This window comes from Blennius ocellaris, assembly GCF_963422515.1.
Source record: "Blennius ocellaris genome assembly, chromosome: 5".
In the NCBI taxonomy this organism is placed as follows: Eukaryota; Metazoa; Chordata; class Actinopteri; order Blenniiformes; family Blenniidae; genus Blennius; species Blennius ocellaris.
The window spans coordinates 17,831,746-17,856,678 of NC_137654.1; the positions used below are offsets into that span (position 1 = coordinate 17,831,746).

Below are 24,933 nucleotides of genomic sequence, written 5' to 3' on the forward strand. Positions count from 1 at the left end.
GTGTGTTCAGATCCCTTCAGGCAGCTTGAACCTCAGTCAGAGGAAAGAGTGGAGCCGTAACAGTGATGAAAACGTAAAAGAAGCGTTCACAATGATTGATTGGTTTGGACCTTTCTCTCTTGAGCCCACAGTGTCGTGTTCTATAAATTAAGAAGAGATGTTTGGGCATCAACAAAAGCACAAGTGACAAATGTCAACACACAGTGAAGATGTACTTTACATGTCTACCTTGTGTATTTCCACACCTTGAAAACTCAAGTATTCATATGTCTTATCATCCAGAAGATATCATCTTATTCATTATAGTTTATTCAGCCTTATTACAGCCTGAAACTAAGTGAAAAGCAAAAAAAAAATCCCTGTTTGATGAAAGCAAACAAATCAGTGTGGCTGGTTGTTGCATTAAAGCCGATGTGCTTAATTTTTCTTCATGGAAATGTGATGATCGGGACACGGAAAGCCGACGCTGCGAGAAAAAGAGGATGGATCGTTGTCTTTGGTTCAACATTTCCTGCCACAGCCAGTTTCTGTGGCTGCAGAAAACGGGGAGCATCCTGAAAAAAAGTCGCACAACAACACCGTCTTTATGCGAGATTCAAACTGAGCAGTTCGTGTGTGACGGCAGATTAGAAACACAAGAGTGTGAAGTCACCACAAGCGATCAAGGATGAAGACAAATATGTCGAGAGTGAAGCTGAAGCTGAGAGATCAGGTGGCAGAATTTTGAGAAGAGTTAATAACGTCTGAATTGGAGACGCAAGATGTTGAGACTATTTTCAGTCATTCATATCACATATTTTGTATTTTACAGGTAAAAATGTGAAGAATTAAAAGAAATTCCAAAATGAAGTTATGTTACATTTCTTACTATCAAAGTCAATTATTTTCTTAGAAATTGGACTTTATTCATCACATGGTTACACTGCTGGATATTGCAGTTCAACTCTTCAAGTCAACACATTTTTGAGAACAGTCAAAATATAATTTCATCCCAAAACGTGAAATGTAAAACAAGATTGAGGAAAAATCAAACTCTTAATAATACAAAGAAAATTCTCAATATTTTTCTTCATCCTTTGCACTTCGTCAACTTCCGCGAATGAAGAAAACAATCCTCTTGTTTTGGAATATTTTGCGCCTTAAAGGTACAGTATGCACGTTTTGAGTAAATGACACTTTTGACCATTAGGTGGCGGTAGTGAGTTGATATAGCTTCCAGCCTGTCCTCAGGATCGCCTTCAGAGTTTGGTGGTTTGCTTTTTAGGTAAAAGTCCCTTCAATATTATTCACTCTTTATTTATTAATGTTTCCATTAACTAGACAAACAAGACACACTATCATCTCGTCTATTCAGTCTTACCACAATAAAAGAGCGTAATCTACCATTAGCATGTTGCTACTGTCTCTTTTGTTATTTGGGACTGAGGACAGACTAGAGTCGTTCATCACGACAACTCGTAGGTCAAAAGTAATTCATTAACAGGAAACATACTAGCAGTTTGTCCAACAGAGATGATGTGAATAACATTTTGTTTTGAAGGAATTAAACAAAAACATACACACTTCATGCATTTTTTTTTTTGTTTGTAGTTATGCCCCCTAATGGCAAATAGAAACACCACACTGTGAGTCCTAACAACAGGAATGTCTTTTTAACCAGCCATTAAAACCAAAGAGCGGCTCACAACTCCAGCCTGTACCTCACAATAATGAGTTAAATCAAAAAAGAAACAAAAAAACAAAAGAGCGCAGACTTGGAGCAGGGTGACGCCTGGTGAGAGAAACAAAATACACTGCATCATCAAAAGGGACGGCTCGTCACCTTTTGGACCTCAGCATGGTCAAATGAATCCGACATCGTATAGTTAAAAAATATCTGTCTCTGAGAACAATCTTGCATCTGTCAGGAGGAGTCGGAGACACACAAACAGTCGTAGTTTCCGCTGCACGGTGCGGGCGCTTCTAAGGTCACACTCAGCAACACTCTCAATTTCGGCCCAATACTCGGTGATGATCATAAATTCTGCCTCCGATCAACACAATAATAACCCCCCCCCAAACACACCCCAGTTAGTGTCCCACCCCCATCATCACAACACGCTGACACAATACCAAAATTACCCATGCAATGGAACTCGGACCCTAATCGTAACGTGACACTACCTTGTGCTAAATAGATGCAGAATTTATAATCCGGCTCGGGCCAAGTGTAACGTTAAAAAAAAAAAAAAAAAAACACCCGCAGCTTGTAGCGTCCGAACTCCTGCGCAGCGACAAAGAGAGTGACTGTGGGCCACCGTGTGCTGTGTCGTCTGTGGTGCTCTAAATAAACCAAGCGCACGTGGGTGTGGTGTGGTGTGTGTGTGTGTGTTGGGTGTTTTTGGTGTATACAGTTAGTTAATAGAGCAGTTTGACATTTTGGGGAAATATATGTTTGCATGGGGTTGGCTAATCTACTAGCAGCTTGCCTGGTGCTCGTTTACATGTCTAATAGTTTGATTTATCAGTGAGGATTTAGATTTGCGTTTCCCCAATTTTGCATGTGCGTAACAAAACGCGCGTGTGTGTAATACACATATTACACATATTTGCCTTCAGTAACGCTCACAGGCTCACCTTTGTCAGTCTCGGGTTTTATCCTTGTAATGTTGTGATGGTAAATGGCCGAGTACATCTGGTGCTACTAAGTGACATGAAGGCTGTTGAGCTAAAAATGCAGACCAAGCGCCTGTCAAAAGCAAGCCTGACAGTCGACGCTGAGGACAAATAAAACCCGTCAATACAAAATGTCAATAATGTAAATAGATTTCTGCAGGTGTGCAGGAAAATCTACTTGAAAAGGGTCTGAGCTCAGCGACATTTACAAACCCTTGTGGACACACATACATTTTGTCACGCTCATACAAATCTGTGTACACAACAAATCCCTTTTTTTTTTTTTACAGACACAATCACCACTGTGCAGATACAAACTGAGACAAACACACACACACACTTCATGTGCTATGTTAGTCCCATATTGTGTGTCCTTATTTCTGAGGCGTTGGATGATCAGATTGAAGCTGCAGCTCCTGTTACAAGTAAAAAAAAAAAAAAACAAGTTCACCAACTAAGCAGAATGGGTAAAAGATATAATATATCGTAATTAGATTACTATCTGGCTCAATTAGATTTTTTTTTTTCATTTTTTTATCGTCCTTGTGTGGAGCACATGCTCTATTAAACACGACCATATACAGTGTGAGCTTTAATTAAAGTCGATTATTTCAGCGATGTAACAATCCTACTTGGCCGTATTACTAACAACTGTTAAATTTCCTTTGTTTATTTGTTTATTTCCTGTATAAATGGTGCCACATCCATGTGGAACATGCACTTGTAAGACGAGTAGCCACGTTGGAGTTGTAGGTTGCAACCAGAGGAATTAATAATATGATGTAATTCGATGGATTCGTGACTTTAATAATATAACTGGCATCCAACCAGTTATTTTGTCTTTTAAGTCCAGAACTCGACTGCAGCTGGATTTATATCCACTTTAGGTTTGACGGTGAACTGGATATATTTGTGTATCAGGATTCAATGAGTCACAAAGCTGATTCTAACTTTCTTTCCTCTCCAGATCAGTCAGAAAGAACCTGGACAGTCCTTCAAACTTCAGTAAAGCCCATCAGAGCGGCTTCCCAGTGGCTCAACAGCCTCAAAAAAAATCCTTCACCGCCGCTCACAAACACGCCTCTGCAACATCAGTCCAGGGCAGAATTAGTTTACTTCACAGCCCTTGTAATCCGATCCACAACTCTTTGTAATGGGTAGAGACTGAATTAGAATTATAAAATAGTTTCTGTGCAAAACCGTAATAGTGACATTTGTAGATCATATGTAAAGAATTAGTAGATATGATGAATTAAAAATGTCCAACAAGCACAAGAAGAGTTTTTATTGCCTATGAATCCCAACAGCAGCTCAGAATACTATCCTATATTGTGAAAAATATTAGAAAACTCAATATTTACCAAAACATAACTGCTCGGTGTGAAACGTAACACTGAGGGTGAGAGTAGGAAGGGCGCAATGTAGTGAAGGAGGGAACTCCCTGCCACACTGATTCACAATAGAGCCTCTCTGTCTATCCTAACAGTCGGCTCAGCTTTCCATCACATTTCAATAAATTGTTTCATAAAAAGCGAGAATTTTCTAGTAAGGCAGATCAGAAATTGTCTAGTTTAAGAGATGTGTTGTTCTGCAGTTGATGAAGTGCCTTTTAAACTGGCTAAACGTGTCTCTGATGAAAGTGCGTCTCAGCGTTGGCCCAAGTTTTCAGTCCGAGCCGGGAGCTGGCTTCATGTCTAATTTGATACTGATCCTCTCATCCACAACCTCAAAAGGAAAATCTACAAAGACACTTCCCCAAAAGGTCAAATTATTCATTTGAAGTTCGCCTCCATCCTTTCCACAGATCATCTGGCAGTTTCTGGCAGCACAGCACTTAGAAAGTATTTGTCATGTACACGGTCCTGTGGTTTTCCACTGGGTGAACCTCAGGCAGATGGAGGAGTGAAGAGCAGGTATGAAGGATGACTACAATAGTGGCATGCGAAGGTCGGTTAACTCCTGTTGGTGTTACAGTGTTTAAAGATTGATCTGGGTTTCTACTTTAAGATCTCAGTGTAAAGGACCCGATGCATGCCTCCAACGGAAATGAAAACGAGGACTCGCGTGCGCCAAGAGCTTGCAAGTCTCCAGAAATGAAAAACTCTGCGAAGGCCTTGATTACCAGAAAATGTGCTGTCAGGAATTTCTTATCACGGAATGTTTTAATATTTCTTTGTTCACCCAGGTAAGTAATAGTGTTCTCTATATAGATTCATTATGTTTTTTTTTTTTTTTTTCCTGCAGTCATAAAACATTACAGAAAAGTTGAAACGTCACACAAATACACAGACATATAACACAGCGAGGGCATTCACTACATGTATTTCTTTTTTAAAAACCAGTAGGCAAAGTAGCCCATCCCGCCCAGCGAGCCCATGAGAAAAGAAGCCCCGAAGAAGGACGGGGGCTTCTTTTTTACCATCCGGAAAGCGTTGGGTAGGACCGCCGACAGGAGGGTCGTGTGGATGTCGCCCAACACCTTGCGAAAAGCGTAGCGTTTTTGCACGCGCAGAAAAAAGGACTGCAGGTTGGGCCGGCTGCCGTCCTCCCAGTATTTCTTAGAAAGTCCCAAGAACTTGAGCCTGTGCAACAAGGCTCCGAGGCAGATATCAGCTAGCGTAAATTCAGGTCCACAAAGCCACAACTCACACTTCTGACCTGCGAGGCAAAGACAAAAAAAAAACCAACAACTCAGTGACAGCACAGTTCCAAGTGTGTTTCTGACGTACTGTCGCTCGACTTCACACATACCTTGATACTCTAGTTTTCTTTTCTCCAGTTCAGCTTCCACTTGATCTAAAACCATGGCTAACTCCCCCAGAATTTTCTTCAAGTAGTTCACATTATCGTGGTCCAAGATTTTTGCCTGTAAAATGTAAACAGGAAAAGGTTTTGGGGTTTTTTTTTTCCAAGTGAGAATTTAAAATGTATCTCTCCTCATGGTGATAAAAGAAAACCACACGTATTGTGTATTATTCATTAAATGTATTAATTAGCAAAGCAGGGCTGATCACATAGAGAGCAAAATAATCTAGTCTAAAATGTATAGATTTGACTGAAATCAAATGAGAAGAAGTCATTTTAGCGAAACAAAACGGAACGATTTAATCTAAACATACATTTTTTTTTTATTGCTGAATTTGCTGTAGATGCAATGGATCTTAATTAAAATCATACAATATGCTTTAAAAACCATAAGTATAACAACAGTAAAGTTTTTTTTTTAGTTTGTCTAATTAAAAGCCTCGACTTAGAATGAGAGTTGTACTTGACAATTCCTATGAATCTCAGCAGACTTTAATAATATAATCTTAAAATATGACAAATATTAGGCAATCAGCGTTCAACTACTGCTCTCAAATCAAACTTATACAGAAAGATCAATCGATACTTACATTAATGTGTTAATATCCTTCATTTCTTGTAAAATGAGCTTCTGTTTCGTACAGTATGTCCTGAATTAGACTCTTAGTAAAATGGATACTTTTATTAAGTTATCCACACAAGACTTTGGCGAATTTAACTCTGTTTTTTCTTTCAAGAAGCTAAAGATAAAAAAAAGGCTTTGAGGCCATTTCCAACCCATTTACAGCAACCTTCATTGTTGTGCACTGTGAAACAAATAACGGAAAAGAACTATTGAAAATTATTGTATTCAGTTTGTATCTTTCAGACACTTTCAGTAAAAACTTTCGAGGTCAGAGACGTAAGTGTTTAAAAAGTGTTTCTGTGCATGTGCGTATAAAGGCTCAAGTGTGCTGCGAGAGGTAAAATGCATCATACAGATACGTTCCAGTTGCAGACGATGGTTTCACAAGAGCCTATAGCGAATGTGAAAGCGGTTGATCAGGGAGACATACTGACCATTAGCTTCTTCTGCTTGGAAAGGTACGGTTCCGTCAACTGTGGCTCCTCGTGGTCCAACTTCATCAACTCTGTCGCGGCATTGGCCAAGTGTCCTGAATCACACACACACACACACACACACACACACACACACACACACACACACACACACACACACACACACACACACACACACACACACACACACACACACACATGGACTAAACTCTATGTTCTATTGTTCTTCGGGCAAGATGTGAGACGGAGCCTTTCTGACAGCTTTACTGCTGACACAGCAGACACTGCAGAGACCAAACACATTTAATCCTCAGAGGAGTTCTCAGACTGTCCAGAGACATTGTCTCATGTCCAAACATCCCCTCGCTGTCTGCTCAGGGCAGACCAAGAGCTTCACGGTGATCTCTGTCTTCGAACACAACGCTGATGAAATACTGACAGTCTGGTTCTTTTCTGTATCTTTTTATTGTTATTAGGCCTGTCAAGGGTGGGGGAACTATGTTTGAGGATGAGAGAGACAAAGAGTCAAAGAGAAAGAAAAGATTGATACGCTGCTTACTTTGGTCTTTTGCAGGATTTTAGATGAGATTAGATTCGATGAACAATTAATCCTGGAGGAAATTAAAGTCAGCGCCTTGGAGTTAGAATAAGATATGATAATCTTATCGACACTGAAGTAGCACTAATCTAAAGAAATCAATATGTACATGAACATTATCAATGTGACCACAGTGGTTGGGTTTAAACACATAGAGAAGACAAGCATACTCAGTTTACGGTTGTTAATTAAACAGATCGGCCATAACAGTATGAATCCCATCTTTGTTTTCCATGTCAGCACTGTGATGTTCTGTGTATTCTGACATCTTTCGAGCAGAACCAGCCTCAACTTCTGCAGCAGTTTGAGCTACCAAAAGTAGTGACTTTACATGTTTAATAACTAGTATTTAAAAAAAGTAACAAGTACATGAAATATGAGAGAAATTTTAATTCCCTTATTTTATCGTAGGTTCTTTGTGAGCTACTGGATTTATAAAAACATAAGCTTAAACATAAGTTCTTCAACCTTTATCTTCCCATTCTGTCATGGCTGACAGGATTTGACTCCTATCTTTCTCATAATCATAATTCCTGGGCCATTTATTATACCTGAAAAACACTCAATCAAACCAGCAATCAGAGAAATACAGCTCTGTGTCCAAATATAAATCATCTCACATGAGCCAAGAACTTCTGTAGTCTGAGATTGAGCAAGATTGAGCAGCGTATCAAATATTTGTATCATCAGCTAGTAACACGCAGTAATATTGAAGAGCTTCCACATACTGAATGAAGCACTCACTCATTGCACATTTTTAGACAATTCCATGCATAAACCCAAAATAAATCCAGTCAAAGTCGGAGTCAGAAGATTGATTGCAGAGATACAAACATTCGCGCCTACACAGTGCAGTGAGCTGGCTTCACTTACTACGTATTTCTGCGGTGGCATACTTTGGGATCATAGAGTCGGTGGTGAGCTCTGGATGGAGGATGCAGCCGTGCGTGTAAGCGTCCATGGGCAGCCCGTCCAGTAGCTGCCGGTACTGCTGCACTCGATCGTGGAGAGGCGAGTCTGCATCGGGGATCAGCTGACCCACTGTTTCTGCATGTGTGAGCGCACGGCGACGCGCAAAGGAGAGAAAGATAAAAAATAAAATAAAACACATTCATCCAAGTGTAACAGAGATGCAGCAATGAAATCAAATGTTGGGATGTTTTCAGAAATTTGAACACCTGCGATCTCTGGAGCAACTGTCATTCAGCAACACAACGCCAAAAATAGCACTGCTCTCCCTGCTCCAACAGTCAGGCACGCGGTTACCTGGTCAGAGACGACGCTCTGGAACACGCCGCCACTCACATCGAAACAACACTGGACCTGTCTGAAGAATCTCCAGGAGAATGGCGAAGCTCACTGAGGAGAAACTCTTTCTCTCTTCACGGTTACTAAAACATCACGAGAGGAAATTCAAGGACTTTCCGAACGGACAAAAACACAGTCTTGAGGTATTTTTTTTTCTATGAGCATGTTGCATGAATCCCCCACTGGCCTGCTCTGTTCTTCCAAACCTGCCGCATGCACTGATTAAAAACACACAGTCGGAAAGTTGGGGGAAAGCACTTCATTTATCATTTTGATACTTTAGAGAGGAGATCAGTGGCACTTGTGGACCATTCTGATCTGTTTAAGGAGAACTCTGCGGTTGTAGTTTAACCTCAATGAAACCAATATGAGCCCATATGTGGCCGAGAAATCCACCTCTACCGTGTGCAAAGATGATGACTTTGTTAATCTATGAGGCAAACTTTCACATTTTAAGACAGTACCATACATAGATTATGTTAAATCCCAACTGTAACTACAGAAGGCATTTAAACTGTCCTTCAATGGGTGACTACAGTATAACAGGTATATGCCAAGAGAAGTGAAGGATGAGACTGAGACCAGGACTATCACCCAAGAGAACCATTTTTATGAATTTATAAAATCCTTGGACACGAGAGGGTAAATGTGGACATGTCTTGATGTCTTGACAAAATAGTTTGATCCCCCTGAGTTTGATACCAATCCTTAAGGATTACACAGTAAAAATAAAAAAAAATAAAAAAACCTCAGTTTTATAAACCGTTTCCCAGGTTGTATTTTCGGTTTCCTCAATGTGGCATCTGGTAAATCACAATTTTCTGTTCGTAAACTTTCAGAAAACCTTAAATTTGTTATTCTTCAACTGACTATCAATGCAAAAAATTGACAAACACTGCAATACTTTCTTCCAAAAGAAAAGTTCTGCACATTCTTTATGATGCCATCTGACTTCTACAACACCACTTATTTAGATACACAGTTGTTACTTAAATGAATTGTTAACCAGATTTTGTTGAACAGGTGCAGACAGGTTGTATCCCTCTTTTTTCTTCATACTGAGCTTTTAAGGTTCCATCTCCGCATGCACACGATTTAAAACATTGCACTGCTGCTGCTAAATCACCATATGAACATCTGTTTCTCCTAAAAAATGCTGTAATATTCTGTTGGAAGAGGGTTTTTGTTTTTTTTCATGTGGGATGTGCCCCTCCTCACAGCACTCCACCCGAAAAGCTCCCAACTTTCATCCGACACATACTTTGTCTCAGTCCAAGTAATACTTTTAAAGTGGATGCTGGACTTTACAATGTTAGGATTCAAAGGTGATTTATTTATGTCTTCTCAGTAAGATTTTAGATTTGAAATCCAGTACTTTCTTATGTCATCTGCATACGTGCACTCGTGGTTTTGCAATGAAGCTTATTTTACCATTTTGGTTTTCATCACGTTGAACAAATTCCATTAATATAATGTGCGCTGAATGCTCACTGACTTGAGAAAGTTACACTACTGAGAGTAGCTTTTTGTTCTACATTAATGTGTCCTAATCCGGTTGGCTGGCCCGGTGCCATGTGGCTTGGAGGGCTGGTGCTCAACTTGATGACCTGCTGTTGAGTTTTTAGCACCGAGAGCGAAGAAGAGAGCCGGCTTTTATCTGCTTGCGGGGTCACTGCCAGACACACAAGGAGAAGACATCGCTGAGAAAACAGAGACAGTCAGATGGGCGCGAGAGGACGTTGGAGCCAATGGGAGAGCCGGAGGAGGGTGGAGCCGCTTCTGGCTGGGCTCCAGAAAGCTGAGTAATCAGTGCCAGGATCAGCGTTTCGACCTGGGCTTCAATGGTGCTCCAGGTGGTCTGCCGCAGCGCTCCGGTCAAGATAATATGTCAACGCGGCGAGTCGCCTATACATTATGATGCGCACTTATATGACGACGAGAGAACACTGGCGCGAGTGAATCTCTGATTTCATTTATTTGACTTCGATTCACAAACTGCTTCAGTTGTGCTGAATGGAGGCAGAACTGTTCTGTAGTTTATGACTCTCTTTTCTGAGACATCTGCACTTTCCTCGCCAGCTGCAGCCTGCATTCATTAGGGATTTCGATGCAGATAAAAAAAAATCTGCTCAGAGGTTGTTGGTTTTTTTTTTTAAAGCAAAGCCAATCTCGAAATTACTTTATTACCCATATTATTTTAGAAACATGTTTTGACCGGATGTGTTACAATAACAACAATGCCGTTACAAATATGGTCCATGTGGGATCATTGTTTCAGCTGCGGCCATAAAGCCTCGTCACACTGCATTAACAAAATAAGACCTGTGCTTTAATTATCCTCAAATGATTGAGCAATGAGGATAATACTACAATATACTGATAATGCTCAAGTCAATGAATGAATGGTTGATTTCAGTTTCAATTCTGCAGTTCAAAACTTGAATCAAAAATATAAAGTACTCGTCTCAAATATTACTAAAGTATCTGTTCAACTGTTTGCACAATAAGACAGGCAAGGTTTCCAGACTCAGAAAAATACCTGTACCGTGCCTCTAATAGAGTTTCTCAGCTTGTCAGGCTGGAGACGTGCCCTAACACTTTCAACCTATTTCCAGTGGTAAGGATGTTTGGAAGATTTCCAGTGAATCAACACAAAACATCTTGCAAGTGAAAACAGAAAGGGTCTGTAATATAACATCACCCTGAGAACCCAAGAGTGTAGTTTAGTTTAAACTTCAATTCAAATTCTCTGTGCAAAACTTGTAGAAGAGTTTCATGTTTCAGGCACATGCCCTATAAAATAAAGTTCATCAGGAACATAATACTTCACTGGATATTCTGCAACCTCAAGCTGGACAAAGCTTTGGAACAGGTGGACGCATGGAAGACAGGCCCAACTGAGGGAGACTTTGGTTTGGAAACAAAAGTATCAAAAGTCATCGCTATCTGATAAGAGAGAACAAAGTTAGCGTTCAGTCTGAGACTTTCCATTTACAGTGTGTGCTTGAAAACTCTGAGAGTTATCTTTTGAAACAAGCTCCACAAAGTTCTGCATTTTACTGACAAAAAAAAAAATCACTGGCGTCACTCATATCGGCCAACACAGAGATACATTTATGCTTTTGTCAGTAAGTCATTATTACTGGTACCTGTATACTGCACCTTTCCACACAAGGAAGAGTTGCTATTTAAATTTTTTTTAAGCTTTCAAGTATAAAAAGGCTAGTTTCAGACCAAAAACATTTTTTTTAATTACGCAGAGCATTGTTAGGAAAAGCCTTTTTTTTTTTTTTTTATGTTGATGCACACATGGAATCGTCTTCAGTGATGTCAAATTTTCAAAGTTTCCCATGCTTAACAACATCCTGACTGATAGATATTTTACACCCGGAAGTCCCATTTCACAATTTCTTTTGAAAGCATCACTACAAACATCTTTCCCGCCTCATCTAACCTATGTTTAAGTATGCTTGAGCCAATCCCATCTGACTGTGAGCCTGATCTACTGAAGATTTGTGCATTTAAACGTAGGCACAGACTTGATATTGTGCACACGCACGTGTGAAATCTGAGGGAGGGTGCCAAACAACACATACTATCCAATTGGTGCATTCACCTTCATGAATGCGGAATATCAAACATATAGAATAGAATGGAGGATATTACCCTAATAGATTAATGTGCGACGCAAAATGTGATTTATTATATCTGAAATATGTCTACTTTTGTTTTTAACAAGAAACAATGTCATCTTAGCCTTGGGAGACCCTTTTGAGATGCTGCTATTATAGTGTTAAAAAACATTTCCCCAGCCTCTATGACTTTTGTTTATTGACTTTAGTAAAAGATATTTTCTGTGTTGTGAAACTTTGTTGCTGATTGTCTTCCATATTGTGCTTTTTTTGCTGTTATTTCTGTTTTTTGGTGCTAAATTCAGATTAATTTGTCGAAACATTTCGACATGTTGACATGTTTGTTAACTTCATCCACAAGCGCGTCCATCTTGTCTCGGGAACAAGATGCTCGGTGCTCCGTCCAATCACTCCACGGTAAACACAAGCAAACAAAGAGGTACACAATGCCATGTCAATGTCATGATCTTATTATTTTTACTTCATCTCCAGCAAAAAGCATGCAAAGTGCAATCAATTGAGCACGTTTTATCCAAGATGAGGCTCTGGACAGATCACCAGTCCATCACACAGAGAGGCAGACACTAACACAGCTAACACCAATTTAGAGTCACTCTATTTTTTGGACTTTGGAAGGATGCCTATACAAAATCCAGCCACCCACACCTGGATCAACTCCACACTGAAAAGACCCTAAGTTTCGCTGTGGATTGAAAATGCTGACCAGCACACCACTCTGCAGCCCGTAAGCCACGAGTCACTTATTATTTGCTACAACTCATAAGGTTACAGCTGTAATCACATCCAAGACAAACTAATAAACTCACCACACCGAAAATAAAATGAATAAGAGAGAGAGAGAGAGAGAGAGAGAGAGAGAGAGAGAGAGAGATCCCACAATGAAGTCTCTGCCTGCTGAGTGAGCAGCGTACCAGAACTTCTTCTGCTGCCGCCGCTGGAATCGAAGCTTTCAGGCTTCACTGCTCTGCACATGTGACCACGAGCTTAACTACAGTAACTCCATGGAGGTTTTTTTTTTTTTTTTTTTTTTTTCTGTTATTAGCCAGCATCCCTCAGGCTTCTCCCAGTCCCACAGCTTGTTACATAATGTCTCAGCTGATGCTCCTATAGGACGCCCACAGATAGTAGAACACAACACACAGCCAACATGGCTCAGTGTGTGCACCCTAATATTTCCTCATTCTTGGAACTGCCTGAGTCACTGCCTCACATCTTGACTGTGTATCACCCTCCGTCCCGATCACTGTTGAAGAGCTGCTGATCACTTATATATTCATCACTCTCAACACTTTAGTGTCAATTTGGAGCTCCGTCATTTCATTATCTCTCATGTTTGTATCTCACTGCCACATATTCCTCCTCCGTCCCCCGGGGATGGTTCCAATTTAGTCTAATCTAATCAGAGGAGTTCATCTCGGTGACATTGGTGCAAAGACGTCGCTGCGACGACTTTCACAGTACAGTACACGCTGACACGTTCTGGTGACAGATTGCCTCCGACAACATCCGATTGTTTGTGTTTCTCCAGATTCACAAACTGGGAGAAAACGAGGCCTCAGTCTCTGAAGCCCTGCAGCTTAGCAACAGGGCGAAGTAGGAAGAAACACCATTTCATGTTTGTGTTTATATTATTTTGAAGAGCCGTTGCAGAACAAAGAATGAGGACGGAGAGAAAAGGCCGTAAAACACAACCCGAGCAGCTCCCTTCCAAGGAGCTTGTGTGTGAAACCCAGTGTATGATGGACTATATAATGGATGTCACAAACTTGATTTTAGAAATAGTTCATCATCATGCAAGCTGCCTCTGCCTCCAACCAGAGAGAGGCGACTACAAACACGTGTATACATACCTAAGGGAAATTCAGAGTCACCAATTAACTTAACAAGCATGTCGTTGGGCTGTATGAGTGAATCATAGCATCCAGTGGAAACTCCAGGCAGACGCCACACGTGACCAAGGCTGAGTAAAGTGTACAAGATACACGGAGCCTGAATGCTCAATAGGTCAGTGATAAATAATGGATTGAAGTAATAATTTGCACATGAAGTACAATATAATATATTCGCTTTTATTAAGGTGTCATGTCAAGCTAACAGTCATTAATGGGAAGATTGACCAATACAGTTCTTATCTAAACACACAAAAAAAATCATCTAACTTATCATGGAGTTCACTATTTTAGTTGCTTTTATGCTGATCAAAATGTGGTGCCATGTAACAACAAGCCTTAAAGCTCCTCCAAGTCATTAGATCTGGTTTGATTCAAATAATTTTTGCACACAGGACAAGGGTTTTCACCCCCCCAAAAAATCACACCTCAGTTTTATTGACTGTCTGAAATAATTTGATATGTAACACAAACAAATGTGTTCAAAGAAGCGTTAACTTGCTGAGAGTCTGTGACCCATCCTGTGATTGCAATTCAAAAATAACTGAAGCAATCTAAATTTTCACAAAGGTATTTCTACAGTCTGTCAGAAAATCTTCTGTTGGGATTCAATGCCTGCATCAGCAAACACCAACAGGATCTTTCTATTCATCTAAATTCAATAGAAGGATATTTTTAACAGAGAAACGATGACAGAATCGACATCTTCAGGATTCTAGCACTCCCTATAAGTCCATCATTTGGCATGTGTGTATTTCACAAAAGTTGAACACGTTTGCACAATGTCAACTTCCACTGAACCGAAGACGACGTCCACGTGCAAATAGTGAAGCCAGCGACACCGCAGACAAGAACAACATCCTTTTGCTTATATTGGATTTTGAGGTTGTATGGATTTTTCAGGTGATGAAACAAAATGAACTGTGATACCATACGAGTGGAGAAGTGTAACTGAAAATATGAAAATGCATTTCAACAAAATAGCAGGAAGCTTCTCAGCCTCTAAAAACGGACTGGGTTTTCAGTTTCATTTCAAAACAGATGCAAACATAAACTATGCAGAATTTTTTAACAAACCAAAACTGCGAGTTATGAATTATTGAATCTATTACATTCATAAACTCCTCCCAGTACGATCTGAAATATACGCTTGATATTCTGTATTCATGAAGGCAATTCGAGAGTGTGTGCTATTTTGTCAGACAAAATCCTCAGCGCATCTCATCTGCTTCTACATCGTGTGCTCAATATCAAATCATGGAGTTGAAAGACTCTCTTTCAGAATCCAACAAACTCTTTTTCTTCTGCCGTTCTCCTCTGTTACCATCTCTAGACTTCATTGTTGTGTCATATTCCCTTGCTTTTTCATTGGTTGGGCAGTAGCTGTAGACAGTGTCATGTATGTGACGTCGGCTATCCTCTGTCTGCAGTGTACTATACAAGACTTCAGATTTAAGATGTAATGGTATAAAACTGTTGCCCACCTTCCATCTGAGATGGCCTAAAAAGCAGTGTGTAGCTGCTTTATGGGGCTCATTAATCGCCGTTCTATACCTGGTTTATCTAAATCGTGCTTTTAATTGATTGAGTCGAACCAGAAAAGCTTTAAAAAAAAAAACAGGTCGCAGGATGGACATGCATTCAGAGGGCTCAGTTCCCTTAATGTCCTGGGAATTAGGAGAACTACTAAACACATAAATAAACACCTAAAACCTTTTATTTGTTGCCTTCACTTTGTAAGGACAAAACCAACCCATTTGAAACTCCATAAATGTGAGTATCTCTTTACTGCAAGGGGATGCAAATTGTCTCAACGTGTCATAGAACGTAAACACTGATGTGTCTATTTGGGTTACTGACTGGTGTTTGGCTGTTTGTGCATCAAACAGCAGTCCAGTGTGTAACTATTTGCTTTTGTTGCAGGTTATTGAGTCCACAGCTTGAGAGAGAAAATCTGAATTATTCTTGCACTGTACCTCCTGCAAAATTTTTCTCCAGGTAGTCTATAATCTGGTTGTAGTCGCTGATGATGGTGTCTCCGTGCAGGAAGACGGGCACCTCCTCGCCCAGGTTCAGCCTCATGAACCAGGGCTCCTTGTGCTCCTGCAGCGGCATGCTCACATCCTTCTCCTCACAGACCAGACCCTTCTCGTTAATGACGAGGCGTACCTGCAAGTACAAAGACGACACGGTTAGCTCAACTGGAAATGACCTTAAAAAAACTTTCAATTGCTTGTTGGCAACAGTTTGTTAGTGTGTCTGCAGGTATTTGACCCACTAATATTTTGGCAAAATGTAAATCATAGATCTCTAGAGCCTCTCTTAGAGGCAATCTAATCTTCCAGGATGTTCCAGGAAAACATTGTGAAGCACTCTAAAATAAAAAAAAACCAACAAAAAACCCTTCTGTTATGTCTTTGCTTGGATCCCATTCCTACAAACCGGTCCGGCGATCCATTTCTCCAAAGAAATACAAAAACATTGCACAACAAATCACAAAAATGTTGACATGAAATTCTGACTTGCAAATCGCTTCAGCTCTTTGTTTATTATCTCAAACGTGGCGCGGCTGAAATATTTGTGCTGTGTTGAAACCTCATGAGATTTTATTTTTTCCGATGGTAGGCTAAAGTGCGAGCAAAATATCTGCAGGGACGCTGGCTTCCATTACTAATGTGATGAAGGATAAGCCAAGGTCCACCGAGAGCCATTACATGGGAGGAGATTAATGAATTGAGATGACACTTGGGGTATAACGTGCTGCATTCGACCCCTTATAATGAGAGTTTTGCTGAATGTGGCGAGACATGGTGTAAAGAAATAGAGTTGAAGGATTTAGCAACACAAGCGCAGTAATTACAGTGCGACTCTGACAGCAGGAACAAATCTATGAATGCAGCAGTAATGTCAAAGCAGGAGGGGAAAGAAAGGTTTAATATGTCTCCATCAGTGCAGCCCCAGTGAACGCTAAAGCCAAGATTTCTAAATAAAACTGCCAAATATTTTAGATGTCAGTGCTTTTCTGCTGAGGTGTCGCCGTGAGAACAGATCTATTATACAGCGTGAGCCACTACAGAGCGATAAAGCCAAGTGTTTCAGCTGGTTTGGAGTCACACCAAAATTATTTTGATTTGTAATACACGGGGAGAAGAGGTGCACCCGAAGCAACATAAAACCTTCACATGAATTACTGCAATTAGGTACAGGCCACGTCTCAGTTTCAATGCATTTTATTAGTTTATGCTATAACTCAGAACTGAATCCCCGAGTTACTAAAGTACCTATTATCATCACGTATCGAAGTTCATGTATGTTCAGTAGAAGCTACTTCCCCCTGTGTGATGACAATAAAGGCATTCATATTGTCAAATAGAAATTACAAATTCTTTGTCCCGATATAAAAAAGAGAGACAGCCAGCAATAAAACATAAAGAACCAACAACACTCATACAAGACACCTATTCAAACTTATTTATAACACTTGAGCAGACCAACGGTAGTATGAAAAAAGGTTGTAATGACAATTTTTTTCAAGGTTCCAGCTTCCAGTTATTGCAAAAGTGATGATGATAATCGTGTATATGGCTGCTCTCTCATTTCAACTCAAGTCATCACAACATTCACTGTAGACTTGGATAGTTTTAACTCCGGATGCTCTTCCTGCCACAACTGGGATTCAAAACCTCCCCTTGAGTGAAAGAGGATCAGCAGGTGTGGCACACTGGGCTGTGGGAGTTTACCTCTCTGTGTTTGTCCTTTGATGGACTGCTGACCATCCTGGCATGACCTGCTTTCAACAATACTCAGCTGAGACCTGCTGTACCTTCCTGCTCCCTTTAAGCAGCTTGAAGGATGGATGGATGGAAATATTCTACTAATTTTTAATGAACTCCCAGCATAGATAGATGCCATACATAAATATATATACTGTATATATATATATATATAACATTGGCTCCTTTAAGTTTGGAGTTATTTTGACATTTCAGTTTGAAAACATATCAAATGTCAGGCAGCGACAGCTCCTTAGCTATTCTTCAACCCAGCAGCCTTGGACTGTGTGGATAGGGGAGACACTGGAGAGTTTTGAAATACAAAAAGTGTCTGCGTCCTTATCACCACTTCAGGAGTGAGATATGGTAAAAAGCTTCAGTATAAACCCAAAGAGTGGCTGAGTCTTCATCAAAATTTGAAATTACATAGTGAACATCAGCTCTGAGACGAAGAGGCGGTGAACCCAATGCTACTTTACCTGATCTAAAAACCTCTCTCCTGCAACCCTGCCAAGTGTGATGGAACAGACACTTTCCTTCACTCATTTTAATCACAGTAGTGCTTTGTCACCGGATGTGCCAGTGAGATACATTTTAATGAGCGATATTGTTTGAACTCAGTACTCAAACACTGTGAGGCTCCAACCAGGACTGATAAAAGGGGGTTTGTATAACAGACGCTTGTTGTTTCTGACCTTCTTGCAGGACTCTAGGGACTAATAGCAGGACATGTCCAGGTCAGGACAGGGATCATGACAGACAATCAGCGGTGACCTCTTACCCTATATACTCAATTACATTGACTTTATGAATTCAATTGTTCTTTCTGCTCCAGTTTACCTGGAAACAATCAGATTCCTTGATTTTACACTGTGAAGTATTTCTTAGAGACATAGCTGCAACATTTGAACATGTAATGTATATAAAATAAGCAATAACTTAGTCTTATAACAGAGATCAGACACGCTGTAATCATGACACAGGGGCGTCTCCTCTATCAGAAAACAGCAGAATTACAGTCTCATCTGCTGAAGGTGTAAATCTCAGACCTGCAGGCCTCCAGGTCTGCCAGAGCCGTATCGATCTGTGAGGCTATCCTCCGACGGTGCCGTTAACTCTGCTGCACGGAGCTCCATCTGTCTCCACTGTTATCACATCTTTTCACAATGCATCACTCATGTGAGCTGGATGCATGCATACTGTACGGCCCACTTCCTGGTAGGAGGTCAGAGGGAGAGGTCAGGTGTGAAATGTTATAAAACACACATGGCGAGCACCAACACAAGCTTCCTGGAGAACTCGCATGAGGTGCACATACGCTTGTAAAATAATCCCTCTGAACATCTGATGACAGCAGAGGCTCAAGTGTTGGCCTCTTTTGAAAATGGACTCCTCTCTCATTGTCTCAGCAGAAATCCTCTGTGTCTTTTTAGACGAGAAAAATTTGGCGAATCACACAATTTTGACTAAAATAAGACATTTTTCACTTCATTGCAGGGGAAATTTTGCAATTTAGATGCACCATGCAGATTTTAGGTCTACCATGTTAGTGCCCAGTTTGTATTCAGTCCAGCTTTCAGTCACTCAGTCACTGGTGTTGTCTTTTCTATTTGATCTGCTGTTTTTCATATTGGACTGCAGAACGACCAGATGATGGATTTCCTGTGTTTTTGGACGAGAACCTTTTAGATCAACTTAAAGGTAAAAGGTGACCTCCAAGTTGCCGCACTGTCACTGTCGAATGAAGGCCACACGTTGGGGGTGGCCAACAACTGTCCTGTACTCACAGGTTTGAACTAGAAATTCTGCCATTGTCCATTACGCACTGTTGTATGAACGAAAGTGATCGAACATGTAGGAAATCGTCGACTACGACAGCCACACTGGAGTCAAACGGCGATTCAATACCCCATTGATATTTGATACGATAACTTGCCTATAAATACATGTATGCAAAAGCGTAATTAGAGCAGTGCTGTATCGTGTGTAAACACGTAGCAGAAGGGGCTTCAATCAGTCTGTTCAAAAGCTTCAGAGCCAGAGCACAAGCATTATAGTTTTAATAAAACGCTGCCGAAAAGGAAATGTGGTTTGACAAGCTGCGACAAAAGTAGCTCATAAAGGAAACTCCCATCAAAGCTGTGAGAATATGACGGTTCTCATGTCGCTCTGTAGTCATGACAATACAGAATAACTCTCTGAGAGTTGGTGCAGCCTTTACACTGTAGCAAAAAAGAAGTGGGTGAACCAAAACAACTTTAATGGTTAAATAAATGGTTAATAAATAAATCACCTTCAACCCTCCAAAATGAATCAATTATTCTTCTTCAGCTGGTGAATTAAAGAACTATAGAAGAAACCATTTAAATGTTTTGCTAGAAAATGTCAAACTGATCAGTCGCTCCCATATTTCACAATCCATTGCGTACTTCATTTCTCCCTGGATAGCTGTGGAAGATGGCTGGACGGATGGATTTTTCAGATTGTTTTTTGCCAGCTTTTGAGAAAACTTGTCCACAAAAGTGTGTAACTTATCCAAATAAACATTGTGCTTAAAGACTGAACGCAACCAAATTAAGCTTTGACTCACTAAATATTGAGTGCAGTTTCGGTGGAGTGAACAACCTTGTGCACGTCCTCTTAATCTCATAAAAGCTCTCTCTTAAAAGTCCATTTCAATCTGCATCGGCTCACACAGCAGACATAATGCAGAACATAAAACACAAGAGGATTGTTGTACAGTAGAAGCTGGTGTGTTTTCACCACACAGTGAAGGAGTTGTAGGGACTTCATGCACCCACACACACATGTCAGTGGCGTCACTTCAGGATCGAGGCGATAATCACGACAGTGAGCTTGGTGTTTATCCCTCTGCTGAGCGACAACCGGCACAATCAGCAATTCAGACTCAAGTGATCGTGAGCCAGCAACCCGACACGAAAACCTGGGTTGTTGGTGTTGAATGTGTTGGTCCACGGTAAAGTACGGAAGCCTTTTCTCACAACAGCAGCGCTGTGCTCTGGCTGTTTTGATTACATGCTGAATGACATGCAATGTTTTACCTCATCTGCATCTCATGACAAAGATATTTAACTAATCCTAGAAGCTCTGGGGGGAAAAAAACAAAAAACCTCACTGAGCTTTGACTGTCAAATAGTTTTCTCAACTAATAATCAGCAAGTGAGTCCTCAAGTGTAAAAGTGAACAGTTTTCATGAGACAACTTGTTTTGTCTGGTGAGCAAGCCTTTTTTTGTGTTCCTGCCAAGCTCTTTTTGGTATTCTCTTTAATTACAATTGATGTTTGTCAAGCATATTTGCACATTTGTCTGCAGATCTATTCATGCTCTTCCAATGCATCACTATGAGCAACGTGAAAAAGCTTCGCTATTTCATGAAGGATAAAGGTTTACTAATGATATAAGGATTACTTAATGACCGTATTGTTATGAGCAGTAGTACAATGACAAGCACTTAAATTCATTCTAACAAGCTGCAGCACTTCTTGAACTCTCAGAAAGGAAGCAAGCAGCAATATGAAGCATAACCACTGTTTTTCCATTCACACACACACACACACACACACACACACACACACACACACACACACACACACACACACACACACACACACACACACACACACACACACACACACACACACCTATACACAGCAGGCCGATTGAGTCACAAGTGTTCAGTTTCTTCCAGAAGTATTTATCTTATCCAGATAACTGAGAAACCTCAGTGATTTGCTGCATGTTGGCACTGACCGAAACACACGTCGTAGGCTGGCGTATTGAGACAACAATAAAGGAAACATGATACTTACTGTAAATATGAAGTTTTGTATTTTTTGTTGTTGAAAATATGACATATTTTTTTAATAAACTAAAAACATATCTTTGGTCTTTAGTTCAGCTGAAACAGTTGCATTCCTGTAACTTATTGTTGCTGTTGTTAATTTTGTCCATATATATATATATATATAAACTTCAATTCCCACAATGCAATGGGAGGGGTGCCTCCTGTGGGAGTATTTTTCCCCATGCTGTACTTTGCTGGTTTAAAGCTTACTCCTGCATTAGAGTCTCCCATGTGTTTCATTTATATTAATTACATCGCTGCAATTGTTGGTTAAAACTTTGTGCACATGTCAACAAACCCTACTCATGAAGGAAATGCTACAGCTTTTATTAAACAGCTGCATTTCTTCTTGTTCATTTTGAACACAATGGTTTGTGAAGTCTTTTAAAGTATCCGTGTCTATGTCATGTTTAGAAATATTTCACAAGTGTTATTTTTCCATCACAGCTCAGTGAGCCACTTCAGGTCTAACAAAATGCATTTTGAATCTCCTTGATCATTTCTAGAAACTCTGCTTCGAGGTGGAAAGAGCCTCTGCAGGAAGTGTGTTTTTAAAAGTCAAAGTCATACAAGGTACAGAGCAGAACTGAAATTACACTTATGTTAAGAAGCAACCATTTCTAATAAAACAAAACAAAAAACAGTTGAACGTATTTGTAGTGTGTTACTGTACTCAAGTAAGTTTTTAGGGTATCTGCACTTAAACATAAAGGGTGATTGAGGGTGTTTTACTTTTCCTCTCTCCATTTGAACAACTGACCAACTGTATATCTGTAATTCTTCCTGTGAAAATAATGTCAGTACTTTTGTCCTTGTTTGTTTGCTTGTTTGTACTCGGGATTAGATTAAAATATTCCCAAATCCACCAAAATAACCACTTCAAAACTTCAAGAGTCTTTAAAAAAAAAAAAAAACATGTGATTTTTGGAGCCTGCAGGTAACCCTAATGACTTATCAGTCAGATCTCAGGGGTCACTCCCTCAAAACTACTGAAATTTGCTATGGTTGCTGTTTCTAAAGGTTGGTAAACCAACACTGGTGTGTAATATTCCTGGAATGCCCCTCCAATGTGCAGCTATATCGTTAAATATATATAAGGCTTGTCCCTCAAAATTTATGGTTTTTCGCAGCTATAAATGGCAGAAGCCTCCTCCCAAATAAGCACACATGCAGTGGAATAAACTGTGCACGTTATTTACCTGCAGAACAGTCAGAGGGAGGCTGGAGGAATGCTTAAAAACAACACACGGTGAGATTCAGCTGCAAGAAAGGGGAGGGGATGGCCTTTGGTTTGTTTTGCACATCATTCCAATCAATTATTTAGGATGTCATGTGTCACAGAGCACATAGGGTGTGCGGGCAATCGGCAGCAATGAAAGGCAGAAAACAGACTTGATTCCAAAGATCGAGAAGGAACAGATGTGAAGGGGGTTTGATTTATGCGCTAAAAGAGAGAAAACTGAGCAGCGGTCCTGCTATGTGTCGAGGAAGCGATTCCCCCCATGCTGCAGCGGTTTTTTTTTTCCCCCCTTCCTCAAACGCCTCAAACGGGAGCTGCAGGATCATATTCATATTCCGGAGGTAAAAGTGCCAGACGATCGTGCACAAATACATGCTGTGGTCCTAACATGCAACCACGGGAGGAGGAGGAGGAGGAGGGTGGGGGTCCAGGCTGGAGCTTCATGCAAAGACAGTGGAGCCACCTCCATTTTCAAGCCCTGATCTTTTCTCTCTCTCTTTTTTTTTTTTTTTTTTTACCTTTTGGGAGGTGAAAGACTGCGTCCAGTGGTACAAAACCAGCCTGTCTTTGTTGAAGGGTTTGGGCTCTGCCGTCGCCTCCTCGCATTCCTCCCCGTCTGTGATTTTGCCGTCTTCATCCATGGCTGAGATGGGCCACCAGCTACAGTTGGTGGGGGTAACATTGTTGGAAGACGCCATGACAGAGCGGTTTGTGCGTGTGGAGGAGAGGCGGCGCGAGGAGGGAGAGAAGAGGAGAGAGGGTGAGGGAGGGGAGGAGAGAGGGAGAGAGAGAGAGAGAGAGAGAGAGAGAGAGAGAGAGAGAGAGAGAGAGAGAGAGAGAGAGAGAGAGAGAGAGAGAGAGAGTCTCAGCAGCGTGAGCGCAGCATCTCCGGCTTCACGCGGCAGCAGCGTCCGTCGGGTTCTGGACAGCTCCCGGTGCTGAAACGGGCTTCAGACCTCACATCCAACAAAAAAAAAAAAAAAAAAAAAAAAAATCACGAATGCAGCCTGATCCACGTGCGCACTGCTGCTGCCGGACCTACTACAGACAAACCGAGGTGCCACCTGAGCGTCACATGATGAGCCGCGCACAAACATTGCGCGGTGGAAACGCGGCGGAGGCAGCCGCGCGTCCCCGGAAGGTCAAGTGTCTTCTGTAAGGACATGCAGGCTCAGGACCACAGAGTTCACGCGCACACGCACGCATGCACGTTGTCGTCCCCTGTCGGGGCAAAAAGCTTCGAACAGAAGGACAATAGCAGGAAGGATCTACAGGCAGAAGGAAGGCCTATGCTGCACTTCAACACGGGTGGACAGTGGACATTCACTTCATTGTTGGGGACAGTGTTCATGAATTTTTTTTATAAATAACTGCAGGTGCAGTCAAATGTACTAGTAACCAACCAAACCCACATTGCAATGCACACTGGATATTTCACGAAATTAACCTCAATAACCTGTGTCGGGAAAAATAAATCACAACAGTACAACACCAGAGCAACCTTGATGAGTTGTCGTTCTTTATTGTGTCCATATTAATTTGTACACTGGTGTCATGTGCAATATTTTTTTTTCTTTTAGATTATTTGCCTTTACTCTGATATACATTTGACTGATTCACAGGAAGGAAAGACCAAACCATTTCAGGGGTCAGCATTGATCAATGGTACAGCACCCACACACAGTGAGGACACTTAGCAAGCAAACAAGCAATTTTATTTATTCAGCACTTTAAATTAACCCCGACGGACCAAAGTGCTTTATAATAGAATATAGGCCGGGAGCCAGGTCCACCGCTCAGGATGTTTTTTGCTACCTATTTTTCACTATTATTTCCAGTTAACCTAAACATTGGACCGACACAAGTTGATACCGACCCTAACTCTAACTCAGGTCATTTCGTCTCAGGGGCCAGTTATGCAAATATAAATTAAGGGAGTGCAACTACATAGATTATAATATAAACATTACATTTTGCCCGATGAGTATCCTGACTCCACCGCACACAAGTGCCAGGGCGGAGCGGAGCGGTTCGGAGCAGTTCGGAAGCACAACCCCGACCGAAATTTTGGGTCGTGTCTCCACAGCA

At 40.9% G+C, this 24,933-nt stretch overlaps 1 protein-coding gene across 1 annotated transcript; it reads right to left on the reverse strand.

Moving 5' to 3' along the window:
- Nucleotides 1-4,969: 4,969 nt before the first annotated feature.
- Nucleotides 4,970-23,543, reverse strand: gdap1l1 (ganglioside induced differentiation associated protein 1-like 1; the record flags this gene model as incomplete). The annotated part of the gene is made up of 6 exons (XM_080496467.1): nt 4,970-5,313; nt 5,407-5,521; nt 6,520-6,614; nt 7,991-8,164; nt 15,944-16,136; nt 23,364-23,543. 6 exons carry the CDS (start codon nt 23,541-23,543, stop codon nt 4,970-4,972), a joined length of 1,101 nt encoding a protein of 366 aa, XP_080352593.1.
- Between the last annotated feature and the right edge of the window lie 1,390 nt (nt 23,544-24,933).